This window comes from Ictidomys tridecemlineatus, chromosome 1 (genome assembly GCF_052094955.1).
Source record: "Ictidomys tridecemlineatus isolate mIctTri1 chromosome 1, mIctTri1.hap1, whole genome shotgun sequence".
Classification (NCBI taxonomy): Eukaryota; Metazoa; Chordata; class Mammalia; order Rodentia; family Sciuridae; genus Ictidomys; species Ictidomys tridecemlineatus.
The window spans coordinates 187,161,776-187,180,288 of NC_135477.1; the positions used below are offsets into that span (position 1 = coordinate 187,161,776).

Genomic DNA, 18,513 nt, shown 5'->3' on the forward strand with positions numbered 1-18,513 from the left:
GCTCCACTGGGATGACAAGAGAAAGACCAGCATACCTCAGTCCACTCACCAGCGGAGGCCTCGGTCCCCACCCACTTGATCTGGGCACAGAGATGCTTCTCAGTGTCACTGTAATGAGTACGACCTGATTCTCATCAGCTCCTAACTGTAAATGTCCAAAATCATGGCCAAATATGTTACCAGAGGTGCAGGTGATTAAGTCAGAGGGCAAAAGATGGTGATGTTGTGAGATCAACCCTTCTAACTGGAAGGAGGACGCCTGTTCTCCAGCAGCTTCCTCAGCACCACCTTCATATCCTTGTTCCTCAGACTGTAGATGAGGGGGTTCACTGTGGGTGGCACTACACTATGGAATACCAAAACTAGCAAGTCCAGAGTTGATGGAGATTGCGGCAGGGACCGTAAATAGGCAAAAACGCCAGAAGAGGGGAATAGAGTCACCACAAGGAGGTGAGACAGGCACGTGGAGAAGGCTTTGGACCTGCCCGCTCTGGAAGGCATCCTCAGCACAGTGGAGAAGATGTGAATGTAAGAAATATCCATGAACACAAAGCAGACAAAGTCCAACAGCAGGCTCAGCCCAATGACCGTTAGCTCCCCAATGTTGTAGGAGCAGGCCAGGGCTAGCAGCTGTGGGACTTCACAGAAGAACTGGTGAACATCAGGAGACCTACACCTGGGTACAGAGAAGGTAGCCGCTGTGTGCAGGATTACATTGACACCCCCACTGACCCAGGAGGAGGCGCCATCTGCATACAAACTCCACGGCTCATGAGGATCTCATACCTGAGTGGGTGACAGATGGCCACGTAGTGGTCATAGAACATGACTGTGAATAGGGCTGCTTCCATTGTGGCAAAGAGGAAGAAGAAAAATACCTGGGAAACACACCCAGGGAATGAAATGGTGTTACGATTTGTCAGAGAGTTTTTAATGGGTTTGGGAACAGTGATGGAGATGAGGCACAGATCCAGGAAGGACAAGTTCTTTAGGAAGAAGTACATGGGGGTGTGCAGCCCATGGTCCTTGGTGATGAGGGTGATGATGAGGAGGTTCCCAAGGAGGGCAGCCAGGTAAGCCATCAGGAAGAGTGCAGCGTGCAGGATCTGGAGCTCCCAGATGTTAGAGAAGCCCATGAGGAGGAAGGAGCTCCCAGAGGTGAGGTTGTCCATCTCTCTGGATGTCCCAGCATTTACTATGAAAAATAGAGAGTGTGAGCTCAGGCTTCACCCAAAGGCTTCACTCTTCTGTTTTCCTGATTCCCTTCCTCTTACTCATCCGTGCATGGATCAGGAAATGTGAGATGACCTGAAACTGACACCAGCAAGCCTCCATGAGGCTATTTGAGCACCGTATCCACATTGTGTGCATGATGAAAGAGGGAGGTCAGCCTAGTCAAAATCATGAGGCTGTCATTCAATCTGCATGAAGGTCTACAATCCATACCTGACTCAAATGCCACATACTTGACACTAAAATAGAAGAGGCAGGGGCTTTGGAGCCATCAGTTCCAAATACAAATTTTCATTGAAGCACTTATTAACACTGAGACCCCAAATAAATTATCCAAATATCATTTCCCTCAATTTACAGTGTAAATTTTTCCACCTGGTCTCTGATCCAAGTGAATAATGCACATAAAATATCTAACAGTTTGTGAACAAGAAGGTCTTTAACCCATACTACTTCCATATGGATTCAGCCTTCCTTCATTATGGCAAAGTCAGAAAAAACATTGAAAATGTGAAAACAATAGAAAAAATACTGAGTGTTGCATCTAGTTGCATGTTATTACTTTGAGCTACTTTACAGTGCTGGAGGTTTTAGGATGTTGTCAACTATGAAGATCATTCTTGTTCATAGAAACATAACTGATTCAAATTCTCATGTAGTGCAGTAGCTCGCTGCTCTGTGGACCATGTCATTCACATCCCTCTGTAAACCCCATCCTGCTCCATTTGCCTTGAGTGTGACACTTTGATTTCTCCTCTGAACCACTTGTGGTGTCTTGCCAGTCCCTCCTTATTTAATGAGCTAGACCAAATTTTGTCCTGCACTTTTTATTGACATACAGTATCTGTGCATATCTTGGGGCACAGTATGAGTGATATGTAATGATGGAGTCAAAGTAACCAGAATTTGCTTCTCTCCAACACAAATCACTTCCATGTGTTGGGTAGGAACATTTAGACTCTTCTCAGTATTTTAAAATAAGTTACAGACTGTTGAAGGCTAAGGTCACTCTACTAGACACAGGAAGACAACACCACACATTCTCACTATTTGTGAAAACTGTAACACTGACCTCATGGAGAGGAGAGTGGAACAGTGTCACTGGAGACAGGGAAGAGTAGGGAGGAGTGGTCCCAAAGAGGCAGGAAGGGCAGGAAGACACAGTCAGGAGGAATTCATTTTGGGTTCCATAGCCTGTGATTGTTTTATATTCACATGAGAGTCTTGATTTTACTGTCTGTCTGACTGTATGTCTGTCTATCTATCTATGTATGTATCTTATTCAGCACTTACCTGGATGGCAATTCCTAATATTCACAGCCACACTTCATGAAAATACTTGATAGATCTTAGGGGAATAATGCATCAGAGACAGACAAGAGAAATGCAAAGATGCTCTTCATTTTTTTGTCATGTCATAGTTTACTAAACCCTGCTGCTTGGTAGCACTGGTCTGTTTACTGTAATATCCACACTAATTTCTTGCACATACAGACCTTCTTATCCTCTCCAAAATCCTCAAAGTGGGTGCCCTTTTCTTTCAGGCTACACTGCAGTGACTCCTAGGCAGTTGGGGCACCAATTCCCCCCTTCTGTTCAAAACTGCCTGCTGGCTCTGCTTTCCCCTTTGGGTCAGTCTGGGTGCCACAGCCTTCCAGCTTTCACCTGTCAGTGGAGGTGGACTGCTTGTCATCAGGCTGAGGGTAGGAAACCCCTGCATGTCACCACCAAGCACTCTCTTCTAGTTTGCTTTTATGTTCCTTCCCATGTGTAAGAGGAGGAAAGGCCCTCTCCTCCACAGAGTTGTAGTGCAGATTGCACTGGGGACACTGATGCTGTTTTGCAAAGTGAGTTTAACATCCATGTTTCCAAGTGTATTCTGAGGAGCCAACTAGGCAGGATCCCTGTGTGAGGGCTAGCAGCCACTCCAGGGTTCCCCCTAGACCAGTTCCTAACCCAGTGCTTATTCTGTGAAGGTCAACAATGTTTTTCCTGATCAATGCTATTAATTAGTCAAACTAAGCTTTTTATTTTGTTCTTGATAAAACTTCTGCACTTAAAGACTTTTCCCCCCAATTTTTCCCCTTTTCTTTCTGCAGTTTGAATTTTTGTTATGTAAATAGATACATGAAAATTTAACAAATACCATGGTGCTGACTTTGTATAGGTACTTATGCTCTGTGGGAAGATACTGGCAGCTTGTCTTTGTCTAGATATGATTGGGAATGGTCACACGGCAGTGGAAATAAAGTGGCATGGTGTTGCATGGGCACCTTACACTTCAGAAAATAAATGAAAATTGCCTTTCAAAATCAATTCCAGTGGAGACAGTGACCCAAACTGCTCTCTTTTCCTAGACAGAATTTTCTGTTTCCTGGGGTATTATCCTGATTTGTCCCTTTGTAAACTCCATATCTCTTAAAAGACCTACCCACGCTGCCTTCCAGTCCTACCTGTGTTCCTTTTTTAGTCCCCCTATAGCCACATGAAGCTTTGAGTCATGACGTCAGCCTGCCATCCAGCCAGTTGGCATATGCACAGCAAACAAGGTAGCATACAAACAACCCACTGCCCAAGAAGGGTGGCTTGTCACTCTTGTGTGACATTGACTTGGTTTTTGTTACAAGCTCTTTGCTCAACCTGACCAGTGGTCCCCAGAGTGTAGCTCTTGACCAGCAACATAGCATCCCTTAGAAACTTGCAAGGAAAACAGACATTGCCTCCTGCCTCCCAGATGTACTGAATCAGAAACCCTGGGACAGACCCAGGGCAGGAGTGGTAATGCCCACTCAGACGGACGTGGCACCTGCTGGTGTTGAGACTTTTACTGGAGACTTTCTCATTTTTTTTCTTAAAAGTATTTGTACCCATCAGTTTCCACTTTTCTTCTGTCTCCTAAGTAAACACAGACTTACTCTGTCATTTCCAGCTGTCAAAATAAATTCTTAGCAAGAGCTCCTCTTCCTTCTGGAGACCCAGTCACTTATCTCAAAACTACTACACGGGAATTACATTTTAATTCTCTGATAAGTGATAACAGAATAATTTCCTAAACAGTACCTGGAATAAGCATGTACCATGGCACCCAGGGGGCCAGGCAAGGGCAGGCAGCAACTGTGTCATGAGTTGGGAGGAAATAAAGAGGATCTGGTGTAGAGAGCGGAGGAAAGGGGAAGGTCCTTTAAGCTCTGCTCCTCTAGGGTATGTGCTGAGGCGGAGGTCTGAGAGGTGCTGGAGGAGGAGGTGGGAGCTGGCGAGGAGGAGCCAAGGCTGAGAGAGGAGTTCTCACCTGTCCTGCCTCAGCAAGGGCATCAGGGCCTGCTGCAGGGCTGCAGAGAGGCGCATCCCTCACACAGCTGCTGTCCACATTCAGCAACTTGCCAGCTGGGAGTTTGGGGGACAGGGAACCAAGTGAGGATGCTACTTTTAAGAGCACATGAGGGTGCCATCCCAGGAGGTTGGCAGGACAGGGTCACACCAGGTGTGAGAGGGAAAGAGAAAGCACAAAATAAGGAGGAAAAAATGCAGGGAAGGTCAGATGTGCTCTTCAACAGGTGAGGGAGAACAGAGGGCAGAACAGAGAGCTGGCTGCAGAGCTCTGGGGATGAAGTTCTCCCATTTGCTCCCAAACTGGGAGGGAGTGAGAGGGACAGACCCTGCTGGCCTCATGGTGTCTCTGCCTCTTTCTCACTGCCTCCCTCTTCCCAACCTAGCTGTCCCGGGCCGAGGGCTGTAGGAGACTCCTGTGCTAATGGGAGACAGAGGAGCAGGGCTGCAGAGTGTCCTCGCCTCAGGGAGGGTGAGCAGCAGCTTTGGGTGCACACGTGATTTGTCCGTGCTGCCTTGATTAACGTAACATAAAACAAAACGTCACGGCTCCTGCTAAGAGTGTCTTGGTACTGATCCAAAAGAAGTAAAATCAGCATACTACAGTGAAACAGGCTCATCAATGTTTATAACAGAACAATTCACTCTGACCAGTCATGGTCTAGCTCAGAAGCCTGTCAGTAGATGATGGATTAAGAAAATACAGTACAAACACACAATGGGGTTTGACTCAGCCATAAAGAGGAATGACATCATGGCCCTTTCAGGTAAATGGATGGAACTAGTGAACATCATGCTAAGTGAAGAAGACAGACTCAGAAATCAAGGGTTGAGTGCTTTCCCTCATGTGTGGAAGAGCAGAATTAGGAAAAAATTTAGGAATCCCATCAACAAAGCAGGAAAATCAGTGAAATAGAGGAAAGGGGCTGAGGAAAAGGGAAGAAGGATGGGAAAGGAGAAAAATGGTTGAATGAATTTATCAAATTGTCCTGTCTACATATATGAGTATATCAGTGAATTCTACCTTTATGGGTATCTATGAAGATCAATTTAAAAGATACATATATAGAAGGAGCATCAGAAGAGGAGAGGAAGGGGAATGAGGGAGGGAGGAAAGGAGGGAAAGAGGAGGCACTGGGGACTGGATTAGAGTAAACTATGTTCCATGCTTGTATGACTATGTCATAATAAACCCCAACATAGAAATAACTAAATTGTACTCATAAAACATTGAAGTATGCTTAATAATATGCTTCATTGTTTAAAAGCACATGGAAAGTGTTACACAGCATAAATAACTGGCACTTATCCCTAAATGCAAGAGTTTCAATGCCCATACACAAACATAATCTATCATGTCACAATACATGCTAGCAGGAATAAGGGAGAAAAAGCACTGATGATCCTATCCCCTGGTGGAGAAGAGGCACTCTGTAAAACTCATTATAGTTTCATGATAGGCTATTAAAATGGAAACTGAAGAAAATGGGAATCCACTTAGGGAAACAATAGAAACAGGGAAAGAATTTGAATAGCAGGAATAATAAGAAAGATACTACCTCTGAACAGTCAGAGTCTTACAGTAAATCTCAAAGCAAAGACAATGACCAATGATGAATGTCTGAAAGTTTCCTTCTAATTTCAGAACAAGAAAAATTTCCTACTTTCACTACTTTCATTTAATGAAGAACTGTATGTCACAGCCAGAATAATGAACTAAATAAAAATAAATAAAAGACATCTAACAAAATAACTGACAAAATTATCTTCATTTACCAATAGCATTATCTTATCTGTTAAAAAAATCATGAAGTTTTCCCAATAAACTGCTATAATTAATAAATGAGTGCAGCTAAGATGCAGAATACAAAACCATAGAAATAATACGGTGATGTCTATAACATAACCATGAGCAATTGGAAGAGATAAAGAAAACAATTCCATTGATAGTAGCAACAAAAAGAATAAACACAATTTTCTTTTGCTCTGATTTCCTTCCAATATGGATTTGAGGTCTCTCTCTTGACAGTGGCCAGAGGCCAAGGTGGGCACTCCCTGGAGGAGCTCTGACTGGAGAACATCAGGTTCAGGTGTGTCAGACAGAGGGCAGAGAAGGAAGTGAAAGCCCAGCGCACTGGGATACCAAGATGACGTCGAATAGAGTGCATCACCCCCGTGTACCGAGTCACTGCCAGATGAATAACAAGTTAGAACAACCAAAATCTATCTTTTTAGGAATTTCCAGCAAAATTTAGGTGCACCGAAACCTAGAGGAAGGATTTCCATCACCTAGGACCGGTTACTGGGTCTCAAATGCAAGTGAACTGTGCACCCGGAGATCCAGGCTGATTGATCCGAGACCCGACCCGCAGGTAGAGATGGTGGGGTGCAGAGAAGCAGCCAGCAACGCAGAGAAAAATGGTGCTGCGGATTCTGTGGAGTCCCGCTGGCTGTGCCCTCACTGAGCTCCGGGCTGAGTTCAGGGTTTGAGATGGGGGAAGGAAGTGGTCCAGTTACGTCCCCCACAATGGACAGTCCACCAAGGAAGCCAATGGCCACCATCTTGGAGAGCTGATGTTACCATCGCCAGTTTCCGACAGATTGCAGCAATAGAACAGGTGTGTGTTATTCAGCCCATCACCCATACAGCGGGGAATTCGCATAAAATCTCCCCCTGGCTTTCTGGGGGAGGGATTACAAGAACGAGCCTGAATAGAGATGTAGGGAAAGGTAAAGGCACCTGACCTCCAACTCCCCCTCCCATCAGTGGCAAAAACAAAACCTGTCTTGCCAGCTCTGGGGGAGGGGCAAGCTGAAGAAATCTAAACAATAAGGTGCCAGTTCCCAATAGCCACCCTCCACGCCCAGCAAACTGCAGGCCCAGAGTATAGTTTGAACTGCCAAGAGGCATCACACTGAGGAAGGCTTGGCTAGCAGGAGAAGCCAGGGGATGAGAGGCCAGGAATAAACCTAAGCTAACAGGTTTTTGAGAGACACCAGGGGAGAGAGGAGGGAGCGGCCTCACACGGACTGTATCCTACAGCCAGAGGGCAAAATCTTGGCCTGGAAGGCACAGCACGACCTACTGGAAGCAAAGAAAATAGAAGCCTAACAGTGCCTTTTTTCTTTCCTTTTCTCATTTTTTTAATTCTTTAATTTTTTAATTTTAAATTTTTTTATTGTTAATTATTTTTTTCAATTGTAATTTTTTTCAATTGTAATTTTTATTTTACTGCATTTTATATTATTATTTTTTATCATTTCTTTTCTTTATTATTCTTTTCTCTTTCTTTCTTCTCTCCCTCTCTCTTTCTTGGTTTGTGTCCTTACCTTTACCCCATCTTTCCTCTTAAGCATGAACACCCAGATTACATATAACTTACTAAATGCAAATAGATGAATACTAGGAATAGGTCTATAGTCCGCCTAAGCCCTTAAACCCCCCCCCCCAAGTACTCCTGTCTATTCTCTTGTTAATATCCGCCGGCATTTGAGCAACCCCCCAAAGAAGCTAACATATACTAACTTCCATACCATCAAATTGCCTGACCTTAACATAAAATCCTAAGTCCAAACCTCAATTCTCTATATGCCATCAAAATCTGAAGGCCTTTAATGAAACTAATGAATTTACCTTAAATCACAATTAAATCCAACAACTCTAAACATTGTCTCCTTACACAAAGGAGAAATAGTGGAACTATAAAAAACAAAACAAATTTAAAGGAGAAGACAGAAACACAGCAGTCAAACAGAGCTGGAAAGTAACTTGAACACCATGAAAAAACAAGGGAAAAAGGGATTGCAAACAATGCAGGACAACTTAAATACACAGGAGAATCTAGAGGCATCAGAAAAATGGACAGAGAAAAAACTCAAGGCATACATAACTCAGATGGAAAGGAATCTTAGAGAAGACATTAGACAGCAAGTTCAAAGAATGAAGTATATTTTGAAACGAATTAAATAAGCAAATTCAAATGGCAAAGAACGAGCTCTAGCAGGAAATAGAGATTAAAAAAAAATTAAACAGTTATCCTAGAATTGCAGGAAACCATAAACTAAATTAAAAATTCAAACAAGAATATTACAAATAGACTAAATCAAGTAGAAGCCAGATCATCAGATAATGAAGACAAAGTTTATCAACTTGAAAAGAATATAGTCAACACAGAAAGGATGCTAAAGCTCATGAGCAACCTATCCAAGAGATATGGGATATCATAAAAAAACCACACTTGAGAGTCATTGGCATAGAAGAAGGCATAGAGGTTCAAACCAAAGGAATGAACAATCTATTCAATGAAATAATCCTAGAAAACTTCCCAGATATGAAAGATGGAATGGATTGCCAAATCCTGGATGCCTACAGGACCTCAAAAATTCAAAACCATAATAGATCAACTCCAAGACACATAATTATGAAGATATCCAATATACAGAACAAGGAGAGAATATTAAAAGCTATGAGAGAAAGGAGGCAGATTACATTCAGGGGTAAACCAATTAGGTTAACGGCTTATTTTTCATCACAGACGTTGAAAGCGAGAAGATCCTGGAACAACGTATTTCAAATGCTGAAAAATAATGGATTCCAACCAAGAATACTGTATCCAGCAAAATTAAGCTTCATATTTGACAATGAAATTAAAATATTTCATGATAAACAAAAGGTAAAAGAATTCACAGCCAGAAAACCAGCACTGCAAGGCATCTTAAGCAAAACACTACAAGAAGAGGAATTGAAAAACAGCACCCAAAACTAACAGTGGGAGGAAACTCTGTAAAGGGAAGGAAAAAAATAACCAAAAAGGAAAAACTAGCCATATTAAAATAAATAAATAAACAAGCATGATGGGAAGTACTAACCATATATCAATAGTAAACTTAAATGTTAATGGCTTAAATTCACCAATCAAGAGACATAGGCTAGTAACTTGGATTTAAAAAATCCAACAATATGCTGCCTTCATGAGACTCATATGATAGGAAAAGACATACACAGGCTGAAGGTGAAAGGTTGGGAAAAATCATACCACTCACATGGTCTTCAGAAGCAAGCAGGAGTGGCCATACTCATATCGAATAAAATCAACTTCAAACCTAAGATAATCAAAAGGGATGAATAAGGCCACTATATACTGTTAAAAGGAACCATCCACCAACAAGACATAACAATTATCAATATGTATGAACCAAACAATGGTGCTGCGACATTCATAAAACAAACTCTCCTCAAGTTCAAGAGTCAAATAGACCACAACACAATAATTATGGGTGACTTCAACACATCTCTCTCTCCATTGGACAGATTCTCCTGACAAAAGCTGAATAAAGAAACTATTTAACTCAATAACACAATCAATAACCTAGACTTAACCAACATATATAGAATATATCAACCATCATCAAGTGGATACACGTTCTTCTCAGCAGCACATGGATCCTTCTCAAAGATAGACCATATATTATGCCATAGGGCAATTCTTAGTAAATATAAAGGTGTGGAGATAATACCCTGCATCTTATCTGATCATAATGAAATGAAACTGAAAATCAATGATAAAAGAAGGAAGGAAAAATCCTGCATCACCTGAAAAATGAACAATATGTTACTGAATGATCAATGGGTTACAGAAGACATAAAGGAGGAAATCAAAAAATTCTTGGAGATACATGAAAATACAGACACAATATATCGGAATCTATGGGACACAATGAAAGCAGTTTTAAGAGGGAAATTAATTTCCTGGAGTTCATTCCTCAAAAAAAGAAAAAAAACCAACAAATAAATGAACTCACACTTTATCCCTAGAAAAGGAACAGCAAAACAACAACAAATGTAGTAGAAGGCAAGAAATAATTAAAGTCAAAGCAGAAATCAACAAAATTGAAACAAAAAAAAACATTGAAAAAATTGATAAAACTAAAAGTTGGTTCTTTGAAAAAATAAATAAGATCGACAGACCCTTAGCCATGCTAACGAAGAGAAGAAGAGAGAGAGCTTAAATTACTAACATACAGGATGAAAAAGGCAATATCACAACAGACACTACAGGAATACAGATGATAATTAAAAATTATTTTGAAACCCTATATTCCAATAAAATAGAAGATATCCAAGATATCAATAAATTTCTTAAGTCATATGATTTGTCCAGATTGAGTCAGGAAGATACAAACAAATTAAACAGACCAATAACAAAGGAGGAAATAGAAGAAGCCATCAAAAGACTACCAACTAAGAAAAGCCCTGGACCAGATGGATATACAGCAGAGTTTTACAAAATCTTCAAAGAAGAATTAATACCAATACTTTTCAAGTTATTTCAGAAAATAGAAAAAGAGGGAGCTCTTCCAAATTCATTTTATGAGGCCAAAATCACCCTGATCTCAAAATCAGACAAAGACACTTCAAAGAAAGAACACTACAGACCGATATCTCTAATGAACTTAGATGAAAAAATCCTCAATAAAGTTGTGGCAAATCGGATACAAAAACACATCAAAAAAATTGTGCACCATGATCAAGTAGGATTCATTCCTGGTATGCAAGGCTGGTTCAATATATGGAAATCAGTAAACATTATTCACCACATCAACAGACTTAAAGATAAGAACCATATGATCATCTCGATAGATGCAGTAAAAGCATTCAACAAAGTATAGCATTCCTTTATGTTCAAAACACCAGAAAAACTAGGGATAACAGGAACTTACCACAACATTGTAAAAGCTATCTATGCTAAGCCTCAGGCTAGCATCATTCTGAATGGAGAAAAATTGAAGGCATTCCCTCTAAAATCTGGTACAAGACGGGGTTGCCCTTTCTCACCACTTTTATTCAATATAGATCTCAAAATACTGGCCAGAGCAATTAGACAGATGAAAGAAATTAAAGGCATAAAGATAGGAAAAGGAGAACTTAAATTAACAGTATTTGCCAAGGACATGACCCTACACCTAGCAGACTCAAAAGGTTCTACAAAGAAACTACTAGAGCTAATAAATGAATTCAGCAAAGTGGCAGGATACAAAATGAACATGCATAAATCAAAGGCTTTCCTGTATATCAGTGACAAATCCTCTGAAATGGAAATGAGAACAACCACTTCATTCACAATATCCTCAAAAAAATTAAAATACTTGGGAATTAACCTAACAAAAGAGGTGAAAGACCTACACAAAGAAAACTACAAAACACTAAAGAGAGAAATAGAAGAAGACCTTAGAAGATGGAAAGATATACCTTGTTCATGGATAGGCAGAACTAACTTCATTAAAATGGCCATATTACCAAAAGTACTCTATAGGTTTAATGCAATCCCAATCAAAATTCCAAGGGCATTCCTCACAGAAATATATAAAGCAATCATGAAATTCATCTGGAAAAAAAAGACCTAGAATAGCAAAAGCAATTCTAAGCAGGAAGAGTGAAACTGGTAGCATAGCGATACCAGATTTTAAACTATACTATAGAGCAATAGTAACAAAAAAAGCATGGTATTGGTACCAAAACAGGTGGGTAGACCAATGGTACAGAATTGAGGAGACAGAGACCGATCCACAAAATTACAACTACCTTATATTAGACAAAGGTGCTAAAAGCATGCAATGGAGAAAGGATAGCATTTTCAACAAATGGTGCTGGGAAAACTGGAAATCCATATGCAACAAAATAAAACTGAATCCCTTTCTCTCACCATGGACAAAAGTTATCTCAAAATGATCAAGGAGCTATAGATAAAACCAGAAACTCTGCGTCTGATAGAAGAAAATGTTGGCTCTAATCTCAATTTCATGGGGTCAGGCTCCAAATTCCTTAATAGGACACCTATAGCACAAGAGTTAAAATCAAAAATCAACAAATGAGACATACTCAAACTAAAAAGTTTTTTTCTCAGCAAGAGAAACAATAAGAGAGGTAAATAGGGAGCCTACATCCTGGGAAAAAAATATTTACCCCTCACACTTCAGATAGAGCTCTAATCTCCAGAGTATACAAAGAACTCAAAAAAATTAAACAACAAGAAAACAAATAACCCAATCAAAATATGGGCCAAGGATCTGAGCAGACATTTCTCAGAGGAGGATGTACAATCAATCAACAAATACACAAAAAATGCTCATCATCACTAGCAATCAGAGAAATTCAAATTTAAGCAACTCTAAGATACCATCTCACTCCAGTAAGTATAGCAGCCATTGTGAAGTCAAACATTAATAAGTGCTGGCGAGGGTGTGGGGAAAAGGGTACACTTGTACAATGCTTGTGGGACTGCAAATTGTTGCAGCTAATTTGGAAAGCAGTATAGATATTCCTTGGAATGCTGAAAATGGAACCACCATTTGACCCAGCTATTCCTCTTCTCAGACTATTCCATGAAGACTTTAAAAGAGCATATTACAGGGATACAGCTACATCAATATTCATAGCAGTACAATTCACAATAGCTAGACTGTGGAACCAATCCAGATACCCTTCAATTGATTAATGGATAAAAAAATGTGGAAATTATACACAATGGAATATTACTCAGCACTAAAAAATAATAAAATCATGGCATTTGCAGTGAAATGGATGGCATTAGAGCAGATTATACTGAGTGAAGCTAGCCAATCCCTAAAGAGCAAGTGCCAAATGTCTTCTTTGATATAAGGGGGGGCGACTAAAAACAGAGAAGGGAGGAAGAGCATGAGAAGAAGATTATCATTAAAGAGGGATGAGAGATGCATGGGAATGGGAGAGAGAAGGGGAATCACACAGAAGATGGAAGGAGACCCCCATTGTTATGCAAAATTACATATAAGATGGTTTGAGGAAGAAAAAAAGAGAGAGAGAAAAGTGTCATAGAGTGGGTAGAGAGAGGTGATGGGAGGGGAAGGGAGGGAAGGGTGAAATAGGAAGGGTAGCAAAATACAATAGACAATAATATGGCTGTATGTATAAATGTGGCTATAAAACCACTGTGATACTGCAATCTGCACTAGTGGAGAAAAAGAATTCATACCCCACTTGAATCAAATGTATGATATGTCAAGATCATTGTAATGTTTTGAGCAACTAATAAAAAAAATTAAAAAAAGAAAGTGAATGGAGGAAAAAAAAGAATCAATGAATGGAATGAATTCAAACTGAAAAGCTTCTTCTCAGCAAATAAAACAATAAGTGAGGTAAATAGCCTACAGAATGGTAGCAAAGTTTTACAACATGCACATCAGATAGAGCACTAATATCTAGGATATATAAAGAACTCAAAAAACTTAATACCAAAAAGAAATCCCAAAAAATAACCCTATCATTAAATGGGCTAAGGAACTGAACAGAAGTGCAAGTCAAAACTACTCTAAGATTTTATCTCACTCCAGTCAGAATGTCAGCTATTATTAAGAAAAACAACAATAAGTGTTGAAGATGTGGGGGAAAAGGCACACTCATACACTGTCAGTAAGACTGCAAATTGGTGCAGCCAATCTGCAGTATGGATATTCCTTAGAAATCTTGGAATGGAACCACAGTTTGACCCAGCAATCCCACTCCTCAGTTTATACCCAAAAGACTTTTAAAAAGCATTCTATAGTGACACAGCCACATCAATGTTTACAGCAGCAAAATTCACAATAGCTAAATTGTGGAACCAACCTAGATGAGTGGATAAAGAAACTGTGGTATATATACACAATGGAATATTACTCTGCATTAAAAGATAATAAAATTTGGCATTTACAGCTAAATGGATGGAGTTGGAGAATATTATGCTAGGTGAAGTAAGCCAATCAAAAAAATGCTGAATGTTTTCTCTGATATGTGCACGCTGACTCATAATGGGGATGCAGGAAGCATAGAAGGAATGGAGGAACTTTAGAAAGGGCAAAGGGAAAGGAGGGGAAGAAAAGAGGAATAGGAGTAGGAAAGATGTTGGGAGATGGACATCATTACCCTAAGTACATATTTGAAAACACAAATGGTGTGATTCTATTTTGTGAACAACCAGAGACATGAAAAATTGTGCTCTATATATGTACTCTGAATTGAAATGCATTCTGCTGTTATGTATAATAAACTAGAACAAATAAAGACATAAAAAACATTAACCAAAGTGATCAGGCAAGAAAAGAAAATGAAAGGATTACATATAGAAAAAGGAGATGATGATAACATGATCCTATATCCAGAAGACTAAAAAAATTCCACCAAAGACTTCTAGAGCTTATAAATGAGTTCAGCAAAGTAGAAGACTATAAGACCAACACCCAGATATCGATATCAATATATTCCTTGTACTCTAACATTTATTTAGCTTTACAGAAAAGAGGAAAACCATCCCATTCACGATAACCTAAAATAATATTTGAGAATTAATTTAACCATGGAGGTTATATAACACTTTACAATGAAGGTTATACAACACTGAAGAAAGAAATTGTAAAAGTTCTTAGCAGATGGAAATACATGCCAAGTTCTTGGACAAGCAGGCTCAGTATTGTCAAAATGACTGTGCATACCAAAAATAATATACAGATTCAATGCAATCCCCTCAAAATGCAATACATTCTTTGGAGTTAGAAAAAAATTCTTTAATTTATTGGGAAAAATGAGAGACTTAGAATAGGCCAATTGATACTGTGCATGAAAAGTGAAGCAGTCAAACCTGATCTGATATTATACCTCAGAACAGGAGTAAAAAATTCAGCATGATATTATATTGGCAACAAAATATAAAGTCCAAAGGAAGAGAATAGAAGAGACAGGCAAATTCACACACTTGTAGCTATCTAATCCTTTACAGAGGTGCCAAAAATATATTTTGGAGAAAAGAAAGTCTTTTAAATAAATGTTTCTAGGAAAAATGTATAGCTATATGTAGAAAAATGAAAATATATCCCCATTTCTCACCCTGTGCATATGGATTGGAGAAATATGAATTAGACCAGAAACATTACAAATTGTGGAGGAAAACTTGTGGTCAAAACTCAAGCAGGTTCCAGGACTAAATTCCTTTTTAAAAAATGCCCAAAGTGCAAGAAATAAAACCAGGAATCAATAAATGGGCTATCAGTAAATCATAAAGCTTCTTCACAACAAAGGAAATAATTAAAAATGAGAAGTGAGTCAACAGGATGAAAAAAATACTCTTCATTGGCTAACAATAAATAATCAATCAATATATGAGCAAAAGAACTAAACAGAAACTTGTCAAAAGAAGAAACTTAATTGACTAAATTGGTGAGACTGCATACTAGTACAACCACTCTGAAGAGCAGGAAGGAAATTCCTCAGAAAAACTAAGGATGAAACTACCACATGACCCAGCTACTCCATTCCTTAGTATTTTTCCAAATGAACTTAAATTGACATACTAATAATGATAGAGGTATTTCAGTGTCTATAGCAGCAAAATTAAATAGTAAACTATGGAATTAACCAGGTACCTGTAAATAGATAAATGGGTTAATATAGATATATATGCATATAGATATAGATAGATATAGATAACAGATATAGATATAGGTAGATATATTAGAGATATAGATAGATTAGATAGATTTGATAGATAGATTTGGTAGATAAATTAGATAGATTGATAGATAGATGGATAGATAGAGTTCTTCTCAGCCACAACACAGAAAGAAATTATGGCAATTGCTGGTAAATTTGTGGAAATGGAGAATATTATGCTAAGTGAAGTAAGCCAAACTCAGAATCACAAAGGTCAGATGTTTTCTTTCATATGCAGAAGCTAGAGGAAAATAAAGAAAAGATGGCAGGAATGATAGAATAACATAAAGGTAATGCAAATATTAGTAATGTAGAAGGAGATCTACAGATTGAGAGGATGAGTAAGCAGAGGCAATGAAAATTATTTTAAGAAAATTATGTCATTTATTATCTAAATATACCACAGGGAATTTTATATTTATGCAAAAAGGACCAGTGAAATATGAATAGGTGAGTGATAGGAAGTCTAGTGGAGTAGAGGAAGGAGAATGGGGAAGCGAGGGAGGGTAGGAGGGAAAAGAGGTGAATTAAACTGAAATCAAATTCCATTTATGCATGAGTTTGTTGCAATGTTGTTGTATAGCAACAAACATGTATAGCTAGTAAGCTCTAATAAAAATTAAAATGAATTCTAATTGTTATATATTAATTATGGTTACTTTGTTTATATGCTTAGTGCACAGTATGCTCATTCTCTTGGTTTGTATTTGCTAAGACTTTTTATAAACTAGACATTTATAAAACCTGATATTCTTCAGATTTAATAATACCTCCATTTAATTGTAATTGCCAAAACATGAGAGAAAATATGATGCTTTTTTATGTAAGTGACTGAATAAACAAACTGTATATGTGTAGTACTTGCAGGAAAAAAAAGAGTCAGATGTTAAAAAAAATCAGTTAGTGCTGGGGTTGTGGCTCAGTGGTAGAGTGCTTACTTAGCATATGTGAGGCACTGGATTTCATCCTCAACACCACATTAAAAAAAAGTTTAAAAAAAGTTAAAAAATATTTCTATTAGAAAATCAGTTGTTTTAATCCTAGGATATAATACTGAACACAATCTCATGTAAAATAAAAATAATATGCTATGCTGCAATAAGAAATATATTCTTTTAAAAAATATTAGTGGCACAGTGCTAAAGAAGAATATGATTTTTAAAACATGATTAAAGTTCTTTTGTATGGACCAAGAATAAATACTTTGTTATTTTGGAAATAAAGATAACCTAAGTAAAAATTGTTTTTCATTGCATTAATGCATAAAAATTTGTGTTTTTTAAATAACTATAATTTAGGTCCATCAAAATAACCCAAACAGTTGGTTACTCTTAATATATATTTCTAAAGCTTTCTTATGTTTTTTAAATTGTTTTAGAAACACCTTTCATTCTCAAAATGCTCCTGTTTTGTGGTAATTGTATGGTTGTCAGAGTAATAATTGTTTTAGATTTACTCTATTAGTTTTTTTTTTATTCACCATCAACTCTTGAGAAACGTTTGAAATTCAAATAATTGGATGTCTAACACTCATTTGATGTTGGACCCTCAGAAAATTTTAGGGCTGAGAAAAATTAAAAATAATGTTACGAGAATTTCACATTTTATTGTTGAGGGTGTTTATCCTAAATGCCCCAAACCTGAGAGCTACATGTTTAATCCAAAAATATATGGTTCATCATCAGTACAGAGGGATTGGAATTCAGGACCCCATGAGTCAGCTCAGCCTTCTTTTCAGCACACCCACTATGCTGTGTATCAGCTGCTGGCAAAACTCAGGTAGTCCCATAAATTATGGCCAGTTCCAGCTAAAATGATTATGGTTTCTCTTATGCTCTTTTGTTAGTTTTAATTTATATATTTATGAGGTCACATTATGTTTCTACCAATTTATTTCTTCTTATGAACTTTCTCATGTATTGACCAATAAAGCATAACTGAGCAAAATTAATCAGTGCATAGTTTGAGTTAAATTTATAAAATTATCACTTGAATCAAGTGATCATTACCAAAGTACCTTCCCTCATGTTCCATTCTAATTAGTATCTCTTTCATCCTGAAGTAACAACCATTCTGACTTCAGTTGATAGATTTATTTTTATGACTTGTCAGCTTTTATGAATGGAGTCATACTGTCTGTATTCTTTTAGTCTGGTTTCATTTCCTTGTCAAATGTAGCTGTAAATTCTTTTCAGTGCTATAGTGTATCTGAATATATCACAAGGTCTTTATCCATTTTTCTGTTGATGGACAGCTAACTTATTTCCAGAGTATGACTGTTATATGTAGTGCTACCATGCACACTTGCGCTAAGGGAAAAAAAAATATAAAAGCTACTTCTGCTTTGAAACTTCAATATGAGCACAGGAAAAAAATATTTCCTAAACAGATTTTCCTGCCTCTATGTGAATCTTATGCACCCAGAATGGGATACTTTATGCCTCTTCAACAGT

At 38.2% G+C, this 18,513-nt stretch overlaps 1 protein-coding gene across 1 annotated transcript; it reads right to left on the bottom strand.

Annotated features, from left to right (window-relative positions):
- Positions 1-240: 240 nt before the first annotated feature.
- On the bottom strand, positions 241-1,172 carry LOC144367258 (olfactory receptor 14A16-like). Its single transcript, XM_078022927.1, has 2 exons — positions 787-1,172; positions 241-676 (listed from the first exon to the last, which is right to left on the bottom strand). Exons 1-2 carry the CDS (start codon positions 1,170-1,172, stop codon positions 241-243), a joined length of 822 nt encoding a protein of 273 aa, XP_077879053.1.
- Positions 1,173-18,513: the final 17,341 nt, after the last annotated feature.